General features: G+C 45.5%; 1 protein-coding gene across 7 annotated transcripts in view; it reads left to right on the top strand.

Moving 5' to 3' along the window:
• Positions 1 to 25,962, top strand: part of PPFIA1 (PTPRF interacting protein alpha 1) — a 93,435-nt gene that overhangs the window by 1,024 nt on the left and 66,449 nt on the right. For all 7 annotated transcript variants that reach the window (XM_082341870.1, XM_082341864.1, XM_082341865.1 and 4 more), the window contains exon 2: positions 419 to 682. In XM_082341870.1, coding sequence (XP_082197996.1) covers positions 419 to 682 — 264 coding nt within the window. The remainder of the gene's footprint in view (positions 1 to 418; positions 683 to 25,962) is intronic.

The raw sequence follows: 25,962 nt of genomic DNA, 5'->3' as shown, positions 1-25,962 counted from the left end.
GCTTTTCCTGAAAAATGATTGGGTGGCACGTGTTTTGACTTTCTCTCCCCCACCGGGAAATAGAAGGGAAAAAAAAAAGGTTACAGAAGCACACTTGTTTTCAACAGCTAGAAAGTACAGCTTTGCAAAGAAAATGCCACAGGGTTTGTTCTTTATGTGAGGGTAGTCTTCTTTGGTCTTCACCCCTTCACTGGACTATTGTCTGTATTAAATGTCTTCATCTTGTGTGTTCTGGGCACTTTGGATATGCATGTGTATGTTTTCCCAGTTTTTTTCTGTACAGAGCATAGCAGTCAGATCTGGGAATAATGAGGCTGTCAGCCTTTCATTTATCAGCTACAGATAGCTATAAGGTTGCAGCTTTGTGGAAGCCTTTATTTTGCACCTGATGACTATGGTCTGGGTCTTTCATTTCAAGATGATGTGCGAGGTGATGCCGACCATCAGTGAAGCAGAAGGCCCCCCAGGAGGAAGTGGGAGCCATGGGTCCAGCTCCCCTTCACAGCCAGATGCAGATTCACATTTTGAACAGTTGATGGTCTCCATGCTGGAAGAGAGGGACCGTCTCCTTGACACTCTGAGAGAGACCCAAGAAACGCTGGCATTAACCCAGGGGAAATTACACGAGGTTGGTCACGAAAGAGATTCCTTGCAGAGGCAGCTCAATACTGCACTTCCACAGGTAAGGGTGATTTTCACCTGAGAGTTTTTTCTAAACGCTTTTTTACGGTGTTGAAATTTTTAGATGTGTATTTTGCGTAATCACTTGTGAAATGGTGGTTCTGTTACTTGCAAGTCCCGTATAGATAAAATTCCTGAGGATTAAACTTCTTAGTGAGAACAAACTCTAGTGTACCATAAAGTTCTGTAAAAACACCTTATTGCTCTGTTCCCCTTTGGGGCGGCAGAAGGAACTGCCTAGATTTGGAAGAGTGTTCCAGAGTTTTTGAAAAAGGGCCATGAAGTAACCAAGCTCTGTGGTGCCTTCCGTTTTGCTGTCTTAAGCTATTCCTTGCCTAAATGTGTATTTCCATGGGTTGTATTATGTATTTCCAATTTCCTAATGAAATTTACTGGACAAATAGGATTGATGTCACAGGAAAAATATTTTTACAGTCCACCTTTCTCAGAACACCGGTGTTTTGTAAATCAAGTTTGTTTTAGGGGATAGAAGACTGAAGATGGATTCCTTTGGAACTTTCTCTTTGGCAGATGAGAATTATAAAGCTTACAGTCACACTGAAGTTTTTCATCTAAGGATATTGTGTTTGGAGCAGTGTTTCAAGGCCTTTTCTTGTGGGGCCGAGTGAGGATCTAATGATAGGAGCAGGGAGAGGGTGTCAGCTAGAAGAGTGTGCGCTGGGGGGCACAGAGCACAGTGCAGTGGGAGATGTGTATGTCACTTGGGTGTTTATGAGCTGTGTAGGTGCCATTTTACCTATTCATAATAGGTGCCTTCATGGTGCTTTCAGGTGGACCTGAATAAGCATGCATTTATTCTCTCAGGATGGGTCTGCAGCGGTAAATTAGTAAATGAATAATTACTAGCCTTAATGCATTTCTGGGCTTTAGTCAATTCTCCTGAAAGATTGATAAGCTAAACGTTTGGATTTCCTTTTTAGCAACAATAATTTGATGTCAGTGCTGTAATGTTCCGTCTTTGTCAATTTGAGAATCATTAAGTTTTTTCTCATTTGAATCTTGTAAATTACCAAGTTTGTTTGGGTCAGATTTTATTACCACAAGCTTAGAAGGATTGGCCAAATTATGTTTTACTGGGATTTTATTGTAGTATTTGTAAATCTTTTCGGTACTTTGGGGTTTTTTTTGTTTTTTTTGTAACTGTATTTGTCTTCTTGTAATTTGAGGTACATACACTGAAGTGTAGTTTTTTGAAAGGATGAGCACGAGGGATGTAACAAGTAAGGGACAGGAGTTTTGTAAAGTCCAGTCTCATGCAGTGGAGGTTGTCACACCAGCCAGTGGGACAGTTGCTCAGTGATTTGTTGCTAGCTACTGCTCTGTGTTGTAGCCTGGAAATGCCTTGCTGAGTGGAGAATGTGATGACGTCACCAGCTCACACCACCTGAGCACCTGAGTCCAGCGTTTTAGAAACACAGGAACCATTAAGTAAACACTTTTTGGATCCTTCCCTTTCTTGGCATTAGTCTTCTGTTTGGTGGCTAATTGTGTGACCAGGTAGGCGTGTGAATAAACTCCTGCCAGATTATGTAGGCAAGTAATAGCGTACTTAAAAAAACTTAACTGTAACAGAACATACGTCAGAAAAATTCACAAATCATAAGTGTACATCGCAGTGACTTTTTCATTAAGCGAACACACTCTTGTAACCACTGCCCAGACCAAGAAATAGAACATTACCAGGCTTCCCAGAAGCCCCCTCCCACCCACTCCCAGTAATTGTCTCCCAAAGCTAACTGTGGTCTTGACTTTCTGCCGTTGATTAATTTGGCATGTTTTTGACTTTATGTAAATGAAATAAAGTAATGTGTATATTTTATTTCTTGATTCTTTCATTCAACGTTATCTTTGCGAGCTCTCTCCATGTAGATTTGTTCGTTCTCATCTGCTATTTAATAACCCAGTGTATGAATGTACCATAATTTATTCTTCCTATCGTTCATGGGTATCTGGGTTGTTTCTAGTTTTTACGAATGCTGCCCTGAATGTTCTTACTTGCTTTTTGGTACAGATACGTATGCGTTTCTGTTGGGTGTGCTCAAAGGAGTAGCACTGCCAGGTGACGGGGTACGTTCCGCCTTAGTGGGCTCTATCCAAGGTGGTGGTCATGACCACTGTCCTGCCCCCCACAGTGTGCGAGCCGCTGGTTGTTCTGACCCTCGGTATCGCCAGTTCTTTGGTTGTAGCTGTCTGGTGGTGGTGAGCGTTAGGAGCTCAGTGGGGTGGGAACTTGCTCCCTGATGGCCAGTAAACATCCCTGGCGTTTGCTGGCCATTGGCTTACCTTCTTGGATGAAATAATTGTCTTTTGCCCATTTTTTGATTGGGTTGTCTGTTTTGTTTCTTACTGATTTGAAGGAGTTCTTTTTATATATTCTGAGCACATATATGTATGGCAGGTTTTTTTGGGGGGTGTGTTTGCCTTTTCACTTTCTCAGTGGTGTCTTTTAAAAAGCATAGTTTTTTATTTTAATGTACCCCAGGTGATCAATCTTTTCAGTAATATATTTAATGCGCTTTGTGTTCATTGAAAGATATCATCACGAAGTTGCATGAAGATGTTATCCTGTAAAAGCTTTATTGTTTTATCTTTTACATTTAGATCTGTAATCCATCTGAAACTGATTTTTGTTTATTGTGTGAGATAGGGGCCAGGGTTCCTTTTTTTTTTTTCCTTTAAGTGTATGGCTATCCAGTTGTAATTTATTAAAAAAAGCATACTTTCCGCAGTGTGCTGCAGTGTCATCTCTGTTGTAAATCAAGTGACCGTAGGCGTATGGGTCTGTTTCTGGACTCCCCTCTGCTCCATTGATCTTTTTGTCTCTTTTGCACAAATGCAACACTATCTAAATTACTGTAGATTTAGTCAGTCTTCATATCTGGTAATTTAAATCCTACACCTGAGTCATTATTCAGTATTACCTTGGCTAATCTTGACCCTTTGCATTTTCAGATAAATTTTAGAATCCACTAGGCTGTCTTTCCCCAGAAAATGTGTTGGGATTTTAATTGAGGTTGAATTTAATTTGTAGACCAGTGTGGGGAGAAATGACGTCTTTTTAATATTGTTCTTGTAATCCATGAACACAGTATATATAGTCCTCCATTTATTTAGATCTTCTTTAATTTGTCTTAAAATTTTAGTTTTCTGTATGTCTTATGCATGTTTAATTAGATATCTCATATTTTTGATGCCGTTATAAATTACTAGTATGTAGAGATAGAATTAATTTTTCTGTATTCACTTGCTAAATCCATTTATTTCTAGTAATAATTCTTGTATTTTCTATGTATACACAATTATGTCTGCAGATAAGTTTCTTTTTTTTTCTTTCCAGTTGCTATAACCCTTTTTCTTTTTCTTGCCTTATGGTACTGGCTAGGTTCTCCAGTACAGTGGTGAACAGAAGTAATGAGAATAAATATCCTTGTCTCATTCCCAGTATCAGAGGAAAAGCTTTCACTATTTCACCATTACATATGATATTTACTGTAGCTTTTCTTTAATTTTTTTAAAAATTTATTTATTTTACTTATTTATTTATTTATTTTGGCTACTTTGAGTCTTCGTTGTTGCGTGTGGGCTTTCTCTAGTTGTGGTGAGCAGGGCCTACTCTTCAATGCGGGCTTCTCACTGCAGTGGCTTCTCTTGTTGTGGAGCACAGGCTCCTGGCGCACGGGCTTCAGTAGTTGTGGCACGCGGGCTCAGTAGTTGTGGCTTGTGGGCTCTAGAGCGCAGGCTCAGTAGTTGTGGTGCATGGGCTTAGTTGCTCCACGGCATGTGAGATCTTCCCGGACCAGGGCTTGAACCCGTGTCCCCTGCCTTGGCAGGTGGATTCTTAACCACTGTGCCACCAGGGAAGCCCTACTGTGGCTTTTTTGTAGATATTTTAATCAAAATATGAAAATTTGCCTCTATTCTTAGTTTGCTAAGAGTTTTTTTAAATCATGAATTAAAATTATTACATTAAATTTTCTTAAGTATGTTTTCTGCAAATTTTAAAACAATCAAGTGATTTTTCTTCTTTTTTTTAAAATTAATTTATTTATTTTTGGCTGCTTTGGGTCTTAGTTGCTGCACGCGGGCTTTCTCTAGTTGTGGGGAGCAGGGGCTACTCTTTGTTGTGGTGCGTGGGCTTCTCACTGCGGTGGCTTTTCTTGTTGCGGAGCATGGGCTCTAGGTGCACGGACTTCAGTAGTTGTGGCTCACAGGCTCAGTAGTTGTGGCTCGCAGGCTCTAGAGCACAGGCTCCGTAGTTGTGGCACGTGGGCTTCAGTAGTTGTAGCGCACAGGCTCCACAACATGTGGGATCTTCCCAGACCAGGGTTCGAACCCGTGTCCCCTGCATTGGCAGGCGGATTCTTAACCACTGCGCCACTAGGGAAGCCCCAAGTGATTTTTCTTTTATGCGATGGTTTAACTTTTTAAAAAAATTTGTGATTCTAGAATAATCCCAACCTGATCTTGATGTATTCTCCTTTCGTTGGATTTTATTTGTTAATATTTTGTTTAAGATTATTGCATCTGTATTCAAGATCTGTAATTTTACTTTCTTATGCTTCTTGTCCTTGCTGGGTTTTGGTATCAAGGTTATGCTAGTCTCATAAAACAAGGTGTAAAGTGTTCCTTTTTTACCCCTGGAAGAGTTCCTGTGAGATTGGTGTTTTCTTTCTTAGATTTTTGGAAGAATTGATTGGCAAAACCAGCTGGTGTAGAATTTTCATTATGGGATGGCTTTTAATTTCAGATTTAATTTTTTACATGGAGATAGAATTTTTCTGATTTTATATGTCTTCTTGTGTCTGTTTAGGTAAAACATTTTCCCCCTGCTAGGAATTTATTCAGGCCACCCAAACTTTCCAATTAGTAAGTGTAAAGTGGTTCATAATATCCCCTTTTAAAAATCCTTGATACTGGTAATTTGTGCTTTGTCTCTTTTTCTTAATCAGTCTCTCTAGGGGTTTATCAATTTTATCAGTCCTTTCAAAGAACCAACTTTTGGCTTTATTTATTTTTTTTAATTTCATATTTGTTTTCTATTTCCTTATTTTCTGCTCCTTTTCTTCCATCTGCTTTGTGTTTCGTTTGCTATTCTTTTTTCTGGTTTCTTGGGATAGATGCTTAATTGATTTTTAGCCTTCTTTCTTTTCCAGTATATGTGTTTCAGGCTATAAGTTACCCTCTAAACACCATTAGCTGCATCCCACAAATTTGAATAAGCCAGATTTTCATTTATCTTTTATGTAAAAGTATTTTCCAATTTTCATTGTGGTTTTTAAAAGTATTATTTATAAAGTTTTTAAAGAAGTATGTCGTTTAACTTCCCAATGTTTGGGGAGGTTTTTCTAGTTATCTTTTTGTTGACTTCTAGCTTAATTCCGTGAAGATCCCTATCTTAGTCTTTTTGGGCTGCTGTTATAAAATACCATAGACTAGCTGACTTATAAACAATAGAAATTTATTTCTCATAGTACTGGAGGCTGGGAAGTCCCAAGATCAAGGTGCCGGCAGATTCCATGTTTGGTGAGTCCTGTTTCCTGGTTCCTAGATGTCCAGCTTCTTCTCACTGTCCTCACCTGGCAGAAGGGGGCAAGGGAGCTCATTGCACTTAGGACCTAATCCCTCCCAGAGTCCGTGCCTCCTAATACCATCACCTTGGGGGGGGATGAGTTTTGAAGGGGCATAAACTGTCTATGTACTGCAATCCCTAAAGATACCCTGCATTATTTCAGTCCTTTGAAATGAGTTGAGCTTTCCTAATGGCCCAATACACATTCATTTTTTTAAGTGTTCCTTGGGCACTTGAAAGCAGTGCGTATCAGCGGGAATGCAGTATTCTGTGTGTATCAGTTAGATCAGGTTTGTTAATCATGTAATTCAGATTCTGGTAGCCACATTAAATAAAGTAGAAATAGGTGAAATTAATTTTAATATATTTTATTTAACACAGATATCCAAAATATTATCATTTCAGTGTGTAATCAGCATGAAAAAAACTAATGAAATATTTTACGCTCTTTTTTTCATACTAAGTCTTTAAAATCCGCTGTGCGTTTTCCTGCTTGTAGCACATCTCAGTGTGGAATAGCCACGCTTCAAGTATCACTGCCTCATAGCTGCACGTGACTGCATACTGGGCAGCCCCCTTCTACTGAGAGATGCATCTTAACTCTTTTTTTTTTAAATTAATTAATTTATTTATTTATTTTTGGCTGTGTTGGGTCTTCGTTTCTGTGCGAGGGCTTTCTCTAGTTGTGGCAAGTGGGGGCCACTCTTCATCGCGGTGCGCAGGCCTCTCACTGTCGCGGCCTCTCTTGTTGCGGAGCACAGGCTCCAAACGTGCAGGCTCAGTAGTTAGTAGTGGCTCACGGGCCCAGTTGCTCCGCGGCATGTGGGATCCTCCCAGACCAGGGCTCGAACCTATGTCCCCTGCTTTGGCAGGCAGATTCTCAACCACTGTGCCACCAGGGAAGCCCTGAGAGATGCATCTTAAAGGCTCCCACTGTGATGATGAATTTGGCTGTTTCTCCTTTTCTACTTCTATCCGTTTTTATGTATTGATATTTTGAGATTATGTTATTAGGTGCATTCAGATTTAGCATGCTCCTCGCTAGATTGAACTTGTATCATTATGAAATGTTCCTTTTTATCTCTAGTAACGCTTCTTCAGACACTATTTGACAGTGATATCTGCCACATCAGTTTCCTGTTAGTGTTTGCCTGGGTATCTTTTCCTTTCGCCTGATTGTGATCTTATATCTTAACGTGTACCTCTGTGAATAGTGTATAGTTTTTATTTTAATCAGTTTGACAGTTTTTATCTTTTAATTAGAGTATTTGCTCTATTTAAATGTAATTGCAATATTTCAGCTTATAGGTACAGTGTTACTATTTGTGTTCTGTTTGTCCCACCTATTCTGTGTCCTTTCTCTCTTGCCTTCTTTGAGAAGTATGAAGTGTTTTTAACTCGGTGTTCCTGTGTCAGTTGTCAGATATACACTCGCAGACACAGGGTGTGTTTTACAGTTCAGCCTAGGTTCGTGCCTGCCTTTACTGCCCCCCTGACACTGCTGTTTTCTTTGACACTCAAACTGCCCTGAACGCCCTCCCACCTCCTGTGCCACTGCTATCATACTTTAAAATTTTAGATACATTTTTGGCATCATCATCATTGTTTTGTACAGTTAATATTGTGATTTATTCTCATAGTTACCCTTTTTGTTGCTTTTCACTTGTTTTTTCATATTTCTGTCAGAGACTTCTTTTTCTCAAAGAACTGCTTTAATATTTTTTTAGTTCATGTCTGTGGGTAATGAGTTGTCTCATTTTCATTTGCCTGAAAAGTCTTTATTTTGCCTTCACTTTTTTTTTTATACATTTATTTATTTATATTTGGCTGTGTTGGGTCTTCATTGCTGCACGCGGGCTTTCTCTAGTTGTGGCGAGCAGGGGCTTCTCTTCGTTGTGGTGCGCGGGCTTCTCATTGCAGCGGCTTTTCTTGTTGCAGAGCACGGGCTCTAGGCGTGCGGGCTTCAGCAGTTGTGGCACACGGACTCAGTAGTTGTGGTTCATGGCAAGTTGTGGCTTAGTTGCTCCGCGGCATGTGGGATCTTCCCAGACCAGGGCTCGAACCCATGTCCCCTGCATTGGCAGGCGGATTCTTAACCACTGCGCCACCAGGGAAGCCCCTATTTTGCCTTCACTTTTGAAGAATGTTTTTTGTTGGGTATAGAATTCCAGGTTGGTGGTTACTTGTTTTTCAGCACTTTATAGATGCCAATCCATTATCTTCTGACTTCCTTTTTCTGGAAAAGTCAGCTCCCAGTGTTGTTGTGTCATTATAGGCAGTGCCGTTTTTCCTCTGGGCACTTTAACATTTTCTTTTTGCCGTAGACGCCAGAAGAGCTGCTGAAAACCAATGTGTGGTTTTCTTTGTTGAGTCAATGGCTTGATTCTTTAACCAACTTTGACCATTATCTTTATAGGTATTTCTTATTCCCCTTTCTGTCTTTCCTCCACTCTGAGGAGCCCCATTTATATGTACATTAGATCTTTTTTTTTTTAAATTTATTTCTTTATTATTTATTTTTGGCTGCATTGGGTCTTCGTTGCTGCTTGCGGGCTTTCTCTAGTTGCGGCGAGCGGGGGCTACTCTTCGTTGCGGTGTGCGGGCTTCTCATAGCAGTTGCTTCTCTTGTTGCAGAGCACGGGCTCTAGGCGTGCAGGCTTCAGTAGTTGTGGCTGACGGGCTCAGTAGTTGTGGCTTGCAGGCTCTAGAATGCAGGCTCAGTAGTTGTGGCACACGGGTTTAGTTGCTTCATGGCATGTGGGATGTTCCCGGACCAGGGCTCGAACCCGTGTCCCCCGTATTGGCAGGCGGATTCTTAACCACCGCACTGCCAGGGGAGACCCTGTACATTAGATCTTTTTAACAGTGTCCTGTGGTGTCTTTTGCGCTCCTTGGATATACTTTTTTTCCTCTAACTTCTATTTTTTTTTTAAACGAATCCATCCTTCAGTTCATTGATCCTCTCTTCAGCTGTGTCCGATATGATGTTAAGCCTATAGATTGAGTTCTTAAATTCAATCACTGTTATTTTCAATTTCTAGAATCCGTTTTGATTCTTGGAAAATTTTCCTTTTGTCAAGTATATTTTTGAACAGTTGAAGTTTGCAGCTGATAACTGTAGTGTATGGGTCCCCTCCGGATCTGTTTCTATTTCTGTTCTTTTTTCTCTTGGTTCTATTTGTTGTTATGCCCGTTTTTGTTTTTTTAGTTGAGTGTTGGACATTATGTATGAAAAACCATAGAGGTTCTGGGTGATGCTGTCTTCCTTCAGAGTTTCCTCTGCCGCAGACCCAGAGTAGGGTCACAGCTCTCAGTTCAGTCGGGGACTGAGTGACTGGAGGCTGGGAGTCCTTGGAAGCCTCCGTCTCAGCTGCCTTCACCCACCTTCCCGCCCACCCCAGGGTGGAGCCCTTCAGGGTCTCCATCTGGAAGCTTCCCACGGCCCCTCCTTGGCAGGTCCAGAAGCCCAGTTTTTGTCTCCTGAGCACCATGAGGTTACTGCAACTCAGCTGCTCAGCCAGTTTGTGCAGAGTGTTGGGCTCATTTTTTGTGCCTCCCTTTTCTCAGGGAGCTTAGTCGCTAAAGTCCTGGCTGACTTGTCAGGCCTGTACTAGAATTTTTGTCTTCCCAGCCTATGGAACTGTCCAGAGCTCTGTTAGCTAGTACCCTCTGCTTGACTTTTCACTGCGTTTTCTTCCCAGAGCCAGCATGGTCAGATGCCCCGAGGGAAGGAGCGCCCCTCTCAGTCTCCCGCTCCCTCACTGGGCTTCCCTTTTCTTTGGAGTCTTGGACCCTCCAGTTTTGGCTGCCTCAGTACCTCTTTGATGCCTTCAGACAGACTTTAAAAATGTATTTTATTTAGCTTTTCTAGTTCTTGGCGGGCTGACCTACAAGCTGCTCACATACATAACTGGAAGTGGGGGAAAACTGGTGTGTTCTCGCCATCTGAAGCAACACGTAATAGTAAATATATTTGAGCATCTTTATTTGATGCAGGAGAACAAGAACCACTGGTCCTTGCTTAGTCCCCACTATGCCGTTTCTAATCAGAATCCCCAGGTTGCCCATGCTCGGCCACTTGAACTCGGAAAGAGGATGGAGCAAGCGGCCCACGCCCCCTGGAGACGGAGGACCTGCACTCTGGCTCCTCTCGCGGCCGTTGTCCCAGCCCCGCACTGGTCTCCCCTCTTCCCCTTGCCCTGTGCCAGCCTGGCGGTGATGGCGGGCTGGCGGTGGCAGAGGAGAAGGCTGAGGAGGTGGGAGGGGTTATGTGACCTTCGTTCTGTGAGTTGATCACATGTGGGTTTTCTTTTTCAGTGTTTAAAAAAATTACTGCTTTTAGTCTTCCTTCCAGTTTCATTTTAAAGTTGAAAATGAAGATTTTATTCTTAAAGTTGAGTGCAGTGATTTTACAGTCTTTTTGGAAGCAACAGTTGAGATTTTAAAAAGACATCTCAGAGAACTCGAATATATAGAACTGAGAAAAGAGAATGTGTTCAGGTTGAATTGTGGGCAGGACCCCAAGCTGTGCCGCTGTGTCTCCCAGAGTCTGCTGATTCCTGAGACGGGTGGATATAGGACTCCAAACGCCCGAAGGACCAGGGTCCTAAAATCACCACTTAGTCTGCCTGTGTCGGGAGTGATGGTTGTCGCAGCAGAGGTTTGGGCTGAGCGGGGAGCAGTGTAGGCTGTGCCGGGGGATTGGAGCGCAAGGAGGGTGGACGTGGAGCCCGGCCAGGAGGGTGAGGGGATGGGAGACGATGCGGGACAGAGGAAGGGGTGACACCTGGTGGGGTCTGAGGGGCTGTGGCTCTCAAGGCTCGGGCGGGGGTGCTCCTGAACGTCTGCGACGCACCCGTCACAGCACCAGTTATCTGGCGACCAAGGGCCGAGGTCGAGAGGCTCTGGTGGGAAGAATCCCCAGCCTGTCTCAAGTACCGCTGTGTTCACAGCGGGGTCCAGCGCTCCACTGGGGGTTCACTGTCAGTGCCCTTAGCAAGGTTGGGTCAGCACTGCTGAGCCTAAGTGAGCGAGTCAGTTAGGGAGAACTGACCTCAGAATCAGAGTGAGGTGAAATTAGCTCAGTGACTCCTCATCCAGGGCAGGTTCTAGGGATGCCCTTGACTTTAGGTGGGGCCCTTCCAGTGAGCGTCACTGGCGGCTTTTTTAGTAGGAGGAGGTGGCAAAACCCCTCTCAGAAGACCATGGGTATTTCTAGTGTTTTTGGTTTCTGAAACAGTTAATGCTGTTCAGTACTACTTTGAAACAGTGCCCTTTCAAAGTAGTGTTTGAGCACGGGCGCCTTCCCTCTCCGGCACACGCTCGCCGCACCGCTGAGCAGAGCCATCCGGTCTCCGTGGAGCCCTTGTGACTGAGTTGGTTCCGGGTTCTGGGCTCCTGGGAGACTGGCAGAGGCAGAGCTATCCAGCCATTTCGTCTCGAGATAGCGGTCATAGTGGTCATAGTGGTCATAGTGGTGAGAGTGGGATAGGGGTGATAGTGGGATAGGGGTGATAGTGGTCATAGTGGTCATAGCGATGATAGTGGGATAGTGGTCATAGTGGGGTAGTGGTGATAGTGGTCATAGTGGGGATAGTGGGATAGTGGTCATAGTGGTGATAGTGGTGATAGTTTTGGCCTCAGTGGGGAAGGATTGACACCATCTGGTTGAAGGTTGTAAGAGGTCTTGCTGGTGCTGCGTGGAGGATGGGTGGGGTGGGGCCAGAAGGGATGGGGAAGAAACTACTGGCGGAGGAGTCATTGGGGTACATGGGTTAAGCTGTAGAGTCAGTACTCTAGGCAAAAGTTTTAAACCCCTTAACATCACCCATCTTACAAAGCACAGAACAATGTATGTAATATTTTAATGAAGTATACATACTGCTTATGTGTATAATGTATACACTAATATTTTCAAATATTCACTGAGCGCCTGTTCTGTGTCAGGCACTGTTCTAGGTGCTGAATACTCAGTATGTGGGAAGGGTCACGTGGCCCAAGATCTCTTTATCTGTTCAAAGAGAAATAGAATGAAAGACTCTGTGTAGTTCAGTTTGACCAAGTTTGATGCGTGGACAGAACCGCAGCAGAAGCAGCGGCCGATGCTGGGTGTCTGCACAGGAGGACTCGGCCCGGCGGCTTTCCTCACGTTTCCACGACCCTCTGCCCTCCCCACTCTACTGCTTGAGCTCACACATCCTCACCTGGCACACCTCCATTTGGGTGGACTTTGGGCCTCTTGAATTCAGCATGGGCCCAAACGAGCTTTTCCCCATGTCTGTCCCTCCTCCTGAGATGGTACAGTTTTCTACCTAGTCAGGTGGTCAGAAAGCAAGGAGACAGCTTGTCTCATCCTCCTAGTCTCCAGGCCCTGTAGGAGGCACCTTTCCTGTCTCTCGGAGGCCGCCTCTGAGGTCCACTGGCGAGATCCGGACCCTCTTCTTCCACCAGGTTGACTCAAGGAGGGGTTGACCCCAGCGACCTCTCTGTCCCCCGCCCCCTCTCTGTCCCGCACCAGCCATACTGGGTTGTAGGTCATTCTTCACAGGAGATGTTTTGTTTTCCTGCAGTTTCTTTGTAAATATGCTGTTCTCTCAGAGAAGAAGGCCCTTCTTCTTACCCTGTCTTCTGCTTGCTAGCTCTTAGTGCTAGCTACTGCTAAGTAATTTGGTAACTAACTCTTGGAGAACCAGTTTTGCCCTGTGTATAAAGATCCTCAAAAATGCTCATATTCTTCTTTTTTTTCCAGATTACTCTTTTATTTATTTATTTTTTAACATGGATTTTGGGGCTAGACAGGTCTGCATTTTACTTCTGACTACAAATTAACTGCCTGCTGTTAGGCCAGTTGCTTATCTCTTTTTTTTTTTTTTAATTAAATTTATTTTTTATACAGCGGGTTTTTTTGTGTTTTTTTTTTTTGAATTTATTTTTTGTCTGCGTTGGGTCTTCATTGCTGTGCGTGAGCTTTCTCTAGCTGAGGCAAGCTGGGGCTACTCTTTGTTGCGGTGCGCGGGCTTCTCATTGCAGTGGCCTCTCTTGTTGCAGAGCATGGGCTCTAGGCCCGTGGGCTTCAGTAGTTGTGGCTTGCGGGCTCTAGAGCGCAGGCTCAGTAGTTGTGGTGCACGGGCTTAGTTGCTCCGTGGCATGTGAGATCTTCCTGGACCAGGGATCAAACCTGTGTCCCCTGCATTGGCAGGCAGATTCTTATCCACTGCACCACCAGGGAAGCCCAAGGAAATGGTTCTTATCTGGAGGAAACTTATGCATAATGATTTTCACCATAACAACTTTAAATATGATTTACATTTTTTACTGGTTAGAAACTTATAAGAGCAATACACCAGTTAGAAACCATTTTAAAGTATAAATGCTGTGTAGTTCGCATTCCACAGGGGTTTAACGTCTCCCACTTTACCTCCCAGCCTTACCTCATTTCCCCCACTTTTGCCCTCACTTTGAGAGGGAACGATTTCTGGTGGTCCCGTTCTTGTGGTGGGAGGTGGGCTCACTGGGCTGAGGCGGTGATTTCTTTTTTTTTTTTTAAAGTTATATGTTCCTGTTAGGGAATGTAAATTTTTTTTTTTTTTTTTTTTGGCTGTGTTGGGTCTTCGTCTCTGTGCGAGGGCCCTCTCTAGTTGTGGCAAGCGGGGGCCACTCTTCATCGCGGTGCGTGGGCCTCTCATTATCGCGGCCTCTCTTGTTGCGGAGCACAGGCTCCAGACGCGCAGGCTCAGCAGTTGTGACTCACGGGCCTAGTTGCTCTGCGGCATGTGGGATCTTCCCAGACCAGGGCTCGAACCCGTGTCCCCTGCATTGGCAGGCAGATTCTCAACCACTGCACCACCAGGGAAGCCCTGAGGCGGTGATTTCTGACCCCTCTTTGTCTCTCTCTCTGCACTTCCTCCTGCTCCCCAGGGACCTTCCTGGTCACTAGGGGACTTCCTAGGACCTTAGCATCCGTTTGGTGTTCCTGCCAAGTCACTTCTTTCAGTGGAAGTTGCAAAGTGGTGATTTCTCCCGACTCTCGGTCCTCCTTCGTTTATTAATTGACACTCCTCTGTAAAGAGCACCCCTTTTTACTCTCTTTCTCTCTCTGTCACTGTGGACACTGGATTGGTATTTATTCGGTGTATTATAGTCAGTTATCATTATTCCTTAGATGCTTATATTGTCCCCCTTGGATTGGCTCCTGTGGCCTTTGGCAAGGCCCTATTAGTCTTTGAATGTTTCCTTGTTTTCTGGAACAAAAATTTGTCCCAGGCCCACTTTGTGTTTTTCCTGCCTCAGATCTGAAATCATTCCTCTGAGGAGCCCTGGTTCCTTTTCGTGCGGAAGTATTTAGAGATCAGTATCTGGGGTCAGGTGTGCCCGTGTCACAGGGGTTGGCATCTTTTAGCTCCTCCTAGGGAACAGAGCTAGACAAAAACATTCATTTTTTAAAAACCGTGGATTTCATATTGATATTTCCTTAACAAATTAAAATGGAGTCTTTCCCCTTAATTTATTTTATATTTATAATTCTTGTCTTACACTGTTTTGATTTCTAATGATATTAGCATTATTTTCTTTATCCTATGATATACATGAAATATTTTCAACATTTTAATACCATATTATTATAATCATCCTATACTGTATGAAGTTTTATAATTTCTTTGCAATTCTTTTGGGTCTTAGAATAAATAAATGTATCTTAAGAATATATAGTTAGAATAATGGGTTTTAAAGCAATGTGAAGTAACATAACCGCGCAAATAAAATTTGATATACAGTTAAGTTCATTTGTTTCTGTTTATTCTTTTTTTAAAAAAATAAATTTATTTATTTTATTTATTTATTTTTGGCTGCATTGGGTCTTCGTTGCTGCGTGTGGGCTTTCTCTAGTTGCGGGAGCAGGGGCTACTCTTCGTTGCGGTGCACGGGCTTCTCATTGCAGTGGCTTCTCTTGTTGCGGAGCACGGGATCTAGGCACGCGGGCTCCAGTAGTTGTGGCATGTGGGCTCAGTAGTTGTGGCGCATGGGCTTAGTTGCTCTGCGGCATGTGGGATCTTCCCAGACTAGGGCTTGAACCCGTGTCCCCTGCATTGGCAAGCGGATTCTTAACCACTGTGCCACCAGGGAGGTCCCTGTTTATTCTTAATTTTAGGGTTTGCATTTTTCTTTTGGAGTTAATTTTTTTCGAATACATAAAGCATTTACATGGTTCAAAAATCAGAACTATAGGAAAAGGCATTCTCAGAAATCTTTCTTCTCCTGTCTCTGTCCCACCCAACCCTCACAGGTGGGGTGACCGTGCCTCCTGGTTTGCGTGAGATGGTCCTGGGTTTTGCCTGTTATCCTGAGCAGTTAGCAAGTGTTCCCTTTCACTCTCAGAAATGAAGCACAGCTGAAGGTTTGTTGCTTGCTAATGCTAATTAGAGATGTGACAAAATGTTTCCACTTCGTAGGTTTTCCCTGTAGCTGGAAGTGAGCTCTTGGCCCACTTCTGCAGGCTTGGATAGCAGGTCCTTGGCAGGGAAGGTCCATCCAGAGAGTTCTTACGCTTGGCTTGCAGAGTCTCAGTGTTATTCTGAGGGGGAAATTTCATTTTGCTCTGAAAATAAATTTGGGAGCTTAAAGCATATCTTGCATTTCCAAGTTTTTCTGCTTTGCAAATGGGCTAATTACCCCTTCTGCCTGTGTAATTTTAAACCCTTGTCAGTAGTAACATAATCATTGATTTCATGTGGTGGCATGTCAGTATAAAAGTTTGTTCTACTTGAGACTAATCGATATTTCCGAGCCATTGATCTCTCTTGAAATCGGAAGGTGCTGATAGAAGCTAGGGCCTGCTCTTCTCCCCACCTTGACAGTCTTTCATGGGGAAACGTGAATGCCAGGTAAGGTCAGGCATCCTCTGTACCCCAAAACAGAAACAGATGTGGCAGGGGAAGAGTATTTCAAATAGTCTGAGTATTAATTTGAATAGTCTGATGTGGTATTTGTTTTCATGCAAATTAAAATCTAAAGGACTTTATTTGTGACTAAGTGTGAAATCCAGTTGAGGCCAAGGGTTAAAGAAGTTCTGTATAGCACTTTGCTGCTTTGTGGCTCAGCTCCTTTCCCTCCACTGCAGACACATGCTGACGGGAGACTGTCAGCACACTGGCGTTTCACCCCTGCACTGTCTGAAGGCATTTTACAAAAAAATAGCGCAGCTCCCTCCTCAAGCCGACAGTGACTTAAACGAAGAGCTTAAAGCAGGCCTGCGGGTGTGCACCGCATCTCTCACTCGCGGGCCTGTCTCCCCGGGTAGATTCCATCCCACGCCTGCCCCACCTTGGACCCCAGGTCAAGGTGCGTGCATCTTCCAGGAAAGCAGTCTGTTAGGCAGAGTCGGCGGACTTGTGGGCCAGCCTTCCTTCCCTGGTTGCTTTTGTCACTTTCCTCAGAGGTGAGCCTTCGGCGTTCTCATCAGTCAGCGAGGGGCCGTAGCTCTTTGTTTTTATTCAGCAGGTGTTAGACTTAGTGCCCCCGTGTGTTAGGCGCTGTCCAGGGGCCGCATGGATGGATGTTCAGGGGGATTAAATGCGATAATAACCAACATGTATTGCCTCTAAGCCTTGTTTTTTTTAAGTGAAGTACAGTTGGTTTACAATGTTGTGTTAGTTGCAGGTGTACAGCAAAATGATTCAGTTATACATATATATATATATATTCTTTTTCAGATTCTTTTCCCATGTAGGTTATTACAAAATATTGAGTATAGTTCCCTGTGCTGTACTGTAGGTCCTTGTTGGTTATCTATTTTATATATACTAGTGTGTATATGTTAATCCCAAACTGCTAATTTATCCCTCCCCCATCTTCCCCTTTGGTAACCTTAAGTTTGTTTTCTATGTCTGTGGGTCTGTTTCTGTTTTGTATATAAGTTCATTTGTTTCTTTTTTTTCTTTTTTGGGCTGCGCCAAGCAGCCTGTGGGATCTTAGATCCCCGACCAGGGATCGAACCTGTGCCCCCTGCAGTGGGAGCACGGAGTCCTCACCACTGGACCGCCAAGAAATTCCTGTATCATTTTTTTTTAGATTCCATATATAAGCGATATATGATAGCCTCTAAGCCTCTTTATGTGAATTATCTCACTGAAGCCTCATAATGATACTATAGAGTATATGTTATTTATTTATTTTTGGCTGCGTAGGGTCTTCATTGCTGCACGCAGACTTTCTCTAGTTGCGGCGAGCAGGGGCTACTCTTCATTGCAGTGCGCAGGCTTCTCACTGCGGTGGCTTCTCTTGTTGCAGAGCATGGGCTCTAGGTGCACAGGCTTCAGTAGTTGCGTCATGTGGGCTCAACAGTTGTGGCTCGCAGGCTTAGTTGCTCCGTGGCATGTGGGATCTTCCCGGACCAGGGCTGGAACCCATGTCCCCTGCATTGGCAGGCGGATTCTTAACCACTGTGCCACCAGGGAAGTCGCCTGTAGAGTATACTTTAAACAGTACTAGAAAGCAGGATGCTATTATGTACCCCATTTTATAGATGAAGAAATTGAGGTTGGGGAGCTCCCCAGAGCCCCGTAGATCACAAGTGGTGGTCAGCGTTTGCACCCAGGCAGTCTGCCTCCAGGGTTCCTCCCTGCAGGAGGAGATGGGGCCGGCAGGATGCCCCCAATGCCCGTGGGGGTGGTCCTGTGAGCGCCAGGGTTTGCTTCTTCAGCAAAGGGTCTCTGTCCCCGTCAGCTCTGCCTGTGGGCGGCGGGGTAACCGCCCAGAACGGGAGCCCTCCGGTGGTGCCCACAGCACCTGCCGCTGCCCGCGCCGCTTGGCCCCTGGTGCTCAGCACAGCACCTGTCGCCCTGCAGAGCCTCGTGGAGCGAATACGATGGTTTCCTGACACCGTCAGTTGGTTTCTCTAATGCCCAGAATCTTTAAAGTCATCCGTTCTTAGATGTCTTGTCTAATTCTGCTTCTGACTGTTCTTGCGGCTCTTTCACTTGACGAATCCAGGACGTTTAGAGTTTCTCTTTTGTTCTTCATCACCTTCCCCAGAAGCTCTTGCCCGTAGTGTGTGCCCAGGGGTCTGTGTGTGCTGTGGACGGCGGCCCTGGAGCGCGCGTGTCCCTCAGCCAACTCTCGGCCCCTGGTGAGAGTCACATGCACTGAACTGCGCCAAGTCTGGGTGGATCACTGCAACAGTAAGTGAGGAAAGAGCTGTGGCTTTGGAACGCAACAGATCAGCCGGCAGTTTGCATGTCAGGGTGTGCAAGGCCTGTCTTCTGTTGCTGTCTGTGATGCAGGTAGCTGGGTGGCAGCGTGGCAGAGCCCTGAGACAGCTTCTGATCTGGTTCTGTCACCGGGTCACCTCTTGGAGCCTCTGGTCGCATCGCTATAGAATGGGGGGGGGGGGGGACTCGACCCTGTAGTTCACAGCCTTATGGAAAGAAGCCTGTCTCTGGAGGGTCTCCGAGGGGCCGGCTCCCCAGGGAGCACGGTGCCGCCTGGAGCCTCATGTGCCGAGACCCTGCGGCCACACGGGGGTCCGGGGAGGACGGTTGGGAAGCCCTGGGAGCTAGATGATCTCCATGTCCCTTTGGGTACTGTGACTGTCAGTGTTCTGTAGCTCCTGCACAGCCTTTTACTGTAAGTGGGCGGGAAAGCTCGACGTTTGGCTGTGGTTTTCACCGCAGCTGGGGCCGAAGAGTGAGGAGTGATGCTGGGGGCACAGCTGGTCCTGAGCAGACGCTCTGCCCCTCCGGACGTCGGTCTCCCTGGGCCAAGACGGCGTCCTTTAGCCACTTAACGAGAAACATCCTGGTGCATTTGGATGGGATGGGATTCCTACCATGAGTGTAAGAATGGAGGTTTTGTGAGAAGGGCAAGGAATCCAATGATGGGAGGGAAATTGCAAGGACTTTCTTCACTGTATTTGTTTTTGCCTGTGTGGAGGGAGCCGCTTTTTCTTACTGTGTGATTTGGAGGCCATGCTTAACTAAGAGCGTGGGCTCTGGGGCTGGGCCCTCACTCTGCGGCCTGCGCGGAGAGCTGCTTCACAGGCTGCGGTGACGCCACCCTGAGCGCGTCCACGAAGCCCTCCCCAGAGCGCCTGGGCTCCGAGGAGCGCGGGAGGCGGGAGCCGGTGTTCTGCAGAGTAGTATCAGGGAGTGTGGCCGTGATGAGGAGTCCTTTCCTTTCGGATCCCAAAGTTAATAGGGGAAAAAAGGAGGACAGTGGAAAAAAGAAAAGTTCAAACAATATAAACTGTAAGATGCACACAGTAACAGTCTCTACCTCCATCCGGTGTGCCCACGGTGTGGGGTGATATCAGAAAGGCAGTGGCGTGTTTAATGCTCATTCACACTTCTCACTGAGGAAAGTGGGTGAAGTTCTGCGTTGAGTAAAATAAGCATGCTACGTTGAGGGGCTTAGTTACAGACTGCCTGGGTGGTCCATGCAGAAAAATAAATGACTGTGCGCACTCTGAGTAGTTCCCAGCGTCTCGGGGAAGGTGGGGGGACCGGCCTGGAGGCCACGAGCCCTGTCCTTCTGTGCGAGGCTCTGGTGAAGCTGCTTGTCTGCACACTGCACCTGCACTGCCCACGTCATCGCCCGGAGCCTCGGATGAATGACCACCTCTGGACACTGCTTGTTGCTTCCCGTTCGGAGTCTGGGCTCCAGGCCTGTGATTGGTGGGCCTGGGGCTGTTCTGCACTGTCCCCAGATGTGGGAGAGGCCGGGAGAGCAGGTGGCTGGTGCTTCTGCCTCCTCCTGTGGGTCACACACATGCTGTTCCTCAAGGACAGACCACTTCCCAGCCGTAGGAAGGGGGCTCCGAGGCTGGGTGGCTAAAATAGAAGCCATGTGGCAACAGTATGACCATGCGTGTTGACAGTGTAAGAAAGCAGTGCAGGGTTTGCGTAGGTGGCAGACAGCGAAGACTGCCTGGCTGGGATTTTCCCGGACAGTCGCCACGTCCATCTCTCCTCCGCCCCGACCTCCTGCTGGAGAGAGAAAAGAATACAGTAAATAGAGATTGAAATTAGGTGTTCCTCCCAGCAACTCTTCTATTTTATCACAGTCTTTTGTTGTTTTTATTCCTGTTCCTGATTATCTTTACTCCATTTCAAGGAGAAAGTTTCACAAACCAGAAGTGCTTCCTTTTTGGTGTGTGTAGCAGGGTGCCTGAAGATGACCTGAGCGGTAGAGAGGTCCATGGGGGGGAAGGTGGTGGGTGGTTAGAACAAAGGGTTTAAGTTGGAAAGAATGTACATTCCAAGGTTGTTTTCTTGTGCAAACCAGAGAAATACTTGGTCCCAAAAAAGTTTAACGATGAATTAAGAGATTGCTTGAAAGCACATTCCTGCTGATAGGTTCTGCGTGCTTTGTACAAACCCTTGAATGTCCGGTGCTTTCCTCTTTGTTTCCCCCGCTGTGTTTTCACTATTAATGACTGTTATTAAAGGGGCCGGCGCTGCCAGGAAGTGAGATGTTCTCAGGTGAGCCTGCAAGCGCTCAGGCTCTAGCCTGTTCAGTAAGCGACTTCCAGGCTGGCACCTCATCCCACTGCCCGAACGGTCGCATTACTCTCAACGGAGAAATGAAGTTCTTTGGTGTTGACTTGGAATGCATGTTTCCTGTGCCTTGAAACACTACTGGTGTTGCTTCAGTTAACTTCATCTTAAGATTCTCTCATTGGAAGTTTTATAGTAATACTACAGAAAAACAATCTGACACACATAATCCTAGTTTAAAGTAACTTTAAAACTTGTCAGTAATGTAGAGGGAGCTCGTGCTCTCGTCTCTGTGTATTTCCTGTGCTCACTGGCAGGTGTCAGGTTCTTTTTTTTTCATGTTCGGAAAACCTCTGTGGAAAGAATTGAGGGAAAGGAAGCACTTGCTACCCAAAGATGGTTGGATAATTACTTTCATTTTATCCTAGTCATGTGCTCGTGACTAGGAAATACATTAAAATCCTAGCCTTCTGCCGCTTTTCTGTAGTCATCGTGCAGACTCGTTCACTTCTGTGGGCTCGGCATCCCCCTTTTGAAGGTGACCGCCACGGTTGTGTCTTCAGCCCCAGGTTCGTGATGCACCTTTCACGCCCCAGCCCCAAGCTCTGTCACATCCTTTAGATGCGACCCAGGCTCTCCTGCTGCATCTCGTATCCAGAGTTGCGCTGTGCTTCCTCCTCGCTCAGCCTTCGCCTCCCAGCCTCCCCTCCCAGTTTTCCCTGCATCGCCTTTCCTTCCGTTCTCACCCTCCAGGACCACTCAGCGCTGTTGCGGTTTTTCTTTCCTAACGTTGTTTTTATTTTCCTCTGTGTCTGGTATCACTGCTCGGGCCCTTCATGCCTCGAGCCTCCGTGATGCACCCTCCCCCCTTTCCAGTCCATCCAGCACACCTCACGCGGCTCCCAGGTTCACCTGAACCTTTGCTGTGCGCAGGTTTCTGCAGCACCCATCCCTGGCAGCAGAGGCAAAACCTAAACTCGTTGTTTGGCACTCACAGCTCCACGTTCTGGCTTTCTTCAACTTTCCCACAGCATTTCCCTCTATAAATACCCCTTCATTCTAGCCACACCAGTCTTTTTGCTCCCCTTCCCTCACACCTTGGCCTACACAATTCCCTTCTCGTGGAGTCCCTTTCCCGCTCCCTTTTTTCAAAACCCCACCTGTCTCTCGAGGCCGAGGTCAACCCTGTGAGGTCTGTTCTCACACCTCCAGTTCCTACTGGGATTCAGGGTCTGTCCCATCTCTAGGAGAAGATGGCGTCTGATGCCTGGGGCCGGTTTTACTTTTTATTCCTTTTACCTTTTCTTCAGCTTTTAAAAATGTCATCAGCTTGAAGAAAAACAACAGATAAAGTAGTAGGATTGGGTATATATCAAGGTCATTCTTGAGGGGGGCAAAAGAAATCACAGAAAGATATCCTTTTATGTAGCTGCCCTCTTTCTTTCCACGTGGTGATGGTGGTGAAGTTACTGGTTGACTGTAACAGTCCCTTCCTTTTCACTAACTGCTGAGTGATTTTTTTCTTGTCCCCCCCATCTTTCCTTCTCTCCACCCCCCTCCACACCTGTTTCAAGTCTTCGATCCTCTGCTTACTAACATGTGGCCTTGGTTTTGATACTTACTGTGTTATCTTCCCCTGAAGATAACATATCATCTATATTGAGTTCTCAGTCCCAAGCCACTTATTAACCGAGTGACCTTTGCACTTCACTAACCTGCCTGGGCCTGTATTATAATTTGTAAAGTGAGGTAATTATGAGTACCTTACTGGGTGGCTGAGAACAAAATGTGATAAAATATGTGAAAATACTTTGAAAACCATAAAGCAGCAAACAAAAATAGCGCTATTGCCATTAATATTTATATCTCCGTGTACTTAGAATAGCACCTCAGAAATTGCTGGTGTTGTCCAGCTGGTGTTGTCCGGGGCTACTCATCCTTAAGCCTGTGTTTCTATCCTACTAAGCTTACTCGAGCCACAGAGGAACCCTAATAAAGTACCTTCAGTTATGGTTTTGTAGCTGGCCTTTGATTCATTCTCAGGTGTCTTCTTGTTAAATTAGAGGGTAAAACGGTTGTAACAGGGGGCTCTTGTGAGACTGGTTTGCAAGACATGAATACACAGACCCACAAAAGGTTAAGAAGGTTACAAAGTAGTAATATTTGCTGTCAGAGGTAGTATGTTACTGATTTGTTTCCGTACATAGCTATTGCCTGAACACTGGTGTGTTGCCAGACTCTTTGGGGGGCTGGGGTTTCAGTAGTGAGGGGCACGTCTTTCCCCCGAGTAGACTGGGGTCCGTGCAGTGAAGCGGTGGCGGAGGCCTGGGGGAGCCTAAGCGGGAGATGGGTGGTCAAGCCCAGCCCGCAACCCCGTGTTCAGCCTGCGGGAGGGTGTGGGGCTGGGCCGGCAGGTCAGCAGGTGGGGAAGGAGGACGGTGATGGGGGTGTGGCCCTGACACAGTGTGGGGATGGTCCTTAACGCGGGGGTGGGAGGAGAACGGTTGACAAAGGCCTTGAGGGTGTGGCTCCCGGGGAAGTGGTGACCAGGAGCAGAGCTGGTTGTCTGACAGCTTCTGGGGGAGGATGGTGATGGACGGGCAGACTCTGGACGGGCAGAGGGGCGGCCTGCAGGCAGCCGAGGCATTTTGTTGACAATCAACCCTTTATCTGTATCATTTCCACCAATCAGCTTTGTGGTCTTCTAGTAGGCAATGTCATTCTTGTTATGAAAACTGCATGACAGAGAATCAAAAGCCTTTTTCAAGTTCATTTGTACTTATTACTTTCAGCCTTAGCTATATGGCCTTAAACACTGCAGCATTTGTGTTTCTTTGACTTGCCAGCAGATTTTCAGGAAATGCTATAAATGTAGCCGTAGATACTCTGAGACTACTCATTCTTAAACTTGTATTTCTATTGACCAGGCAGAGTGGAGCTGCAAGAGGAAACCCCTAATAAAGTACTTTCAGTTATGGTTTTATACCGAGACCTTTGATTCACTCCGAGATATCTGTCTTCCATCTGGTGTATCAGGAAAGCAGCCCGCTCGGTTGTCCTTGGTCTTCTGTGTGCTGAGGCTTGAGCTTTCAGTCGCGATCCCCCGTGTCTGTTAAAAGGCGGCCACGATTCCCCATAATTGTTTCTTGAGTTCTTTCAGAGTCACATTGTAGCTTTAGAGCAGAGTCAGGTGCAGTGTTAGCTGACCCTGTTGCGTGTCAGAGAGCTGCTCTTCAGTAGTACCTGCTGGGAATTTGGTGGAAATTTCTCTTCCTGTCGACAGTGCAGTCTCACAGGGCAACAGAGTAGGTTCTGTCTTATAACCCTTTCTTTGCAGTTGTGTTTGCTGATACTGTGAGGGCCCTGGAAGGTGGGGTCCGAAGGCTCCCACACCTAATTTAACACATCGAGGATGTTCTAAGTTAATAAAGGTCATGAAGTAATTTCACAGAGTGCTTAATCACATGTAAAAGAGTTGATTGTGGCGTTTTGGTTTTTTTTTTTTTGCAAAATAGGGGTGCTACTAGGAGCTAATGACAAGCCTGAAATATTCGAAAATTGTGACTAAATCAGAAAAACCAGGAGCACACCATAAGGTTTTTCAGGAGACTTGCTAAGCTGTAAACTGTACGGCAGTTCCCGAGCGGTGCCGAGGAGAGCAGCATGATGTCATCTTACTAGAGGAGTGGAGATGTTCCTCAGGTGTGCTGTCCTTTCTGCAGGAGGGCATTGGCTTCCTTCTCAAATTCAGCGTGCCTCAAACCCTGAGGGCACCCTCCCATCACTCCCAGACATTTCTCTGTCCCATGGTTTTTTGTGTTTTTTTGGGGTTTATTTATTTATTTAATTTATTTATTTATGGCTGTGTTGGGTCTTCGTTTCTGTGCGAGGGCTTTCTCTAGTTGTGGCAAGCGGGGGCCACTCTTCATCGCGGTGCACGGGCCTCTCATTATCGCGGCCTCTCTTGTTGCGGAGCACAGGCTCCAGACGCGCAGGCTTAATAGTTGTGGCTCACGGGCCTAGTTGCTCCGTGGCATGTGGGATCTTCCCAGACCAGGGCTCGAACCTGTGTCCCCTGCATTGGCAGGCAGATTCTCAACCACTGCGCCACCGGGGAAGCCCCTCTGTCCCATGTTTTGATGGTGCCACCATTGCCAGGAGGCTGCAGCAGGACCACCAGTGGTTCTGGAGCTCAGCTGTGGGAGTGACGGGGCAGTGAGCCACCTGGTGTCCTGCAGCTGGAGTGCGCCGTGTTGCTTTCTTAACGTAGGTGCTCGGGGATGCCCACATGGTGGTTGGCGTCGGTGATTCCCAAATGGCTCCCCAGAAGGTGCACCACTGTTGTCCCAGCAAAGAGAAGAAAACATAGTTAAAGGATCTCTCAGAAATGTTTTAAGTCCATGTGATGTGACTGTAGGTAGAATATAAGCATATTAGATATACTAACTTAGCATGCAACTAGAATAAGTAGTTTTATCTATTTATTTTCATAAATATGTAGGACTGAGCCTGAGTCAGAGTTGGCTGTTTAATCTGCATTCCTGAAAGTGTATGTTAAAATGGCCAAAAAACTTTTGGCAGTTGTCTTAATGGGAAACTAGGGGGATTGAATTTTACTTGAAATTGCCTTACATTTGGGCATGTATGCTATATATGTAATATTTAAATAAATAATTTGGATATTCAGGTAAATAATCATAGGTTTGCGATTATTTTTACTGTTATATAATAGCATAATATTTTAATTTGCCCTTTATTGCCATGGGGAGGTTAGAAAAGGCAAAGATTCTAAGTGGAGAAATTGTGGTGACATTTGAACAAAATAAATGCTTTAAAAAAATTTTTTTTTGCAAATAATGTTTTATGTTTAAAAAGTAGTAATGCAGTCCTCACCTTGCCCAGGACTGTGAAGGTGACCATGCAGGCTGAACCTGTGCAAGCAGTCTTCATCACCAGTGGACATAAGTATAGTTGTTGTGATCTTTACTTCTTTTTGTCAGGGCATCAAAACCCTGTAAATTATAAAATATACAAAGAGATGTCAAAAGCAGTGAAACTAACATTTCTTTAGTAAGCTGTAATTTATAACATTAGAAACACTGAGAATTAAATTACATAACCCTTTGACCCAGCAGGTCTGTTTCTAGGTGTGTACCTTAGAGCAATACAATAGCTTCTTTTTACAATATTTTAAATTATAAT

This window comes from Balaenoptera borealis (genome assembly GCF_965194805.1).
Source record: "Balaenoptera borealis genome assembly, chromosome: 11".
Lineage (NCBI taxonomy): Eukaryota > Metazoa > Chordata > Mammalia > Artiodactyla > Balaenopteridae > Balaenoptera > Balaenoptera borealis.
Note: the sequence above shows the minus strand (reverse complement) of the source record. Positions and strands in the feature narration are given on the sequence as shown.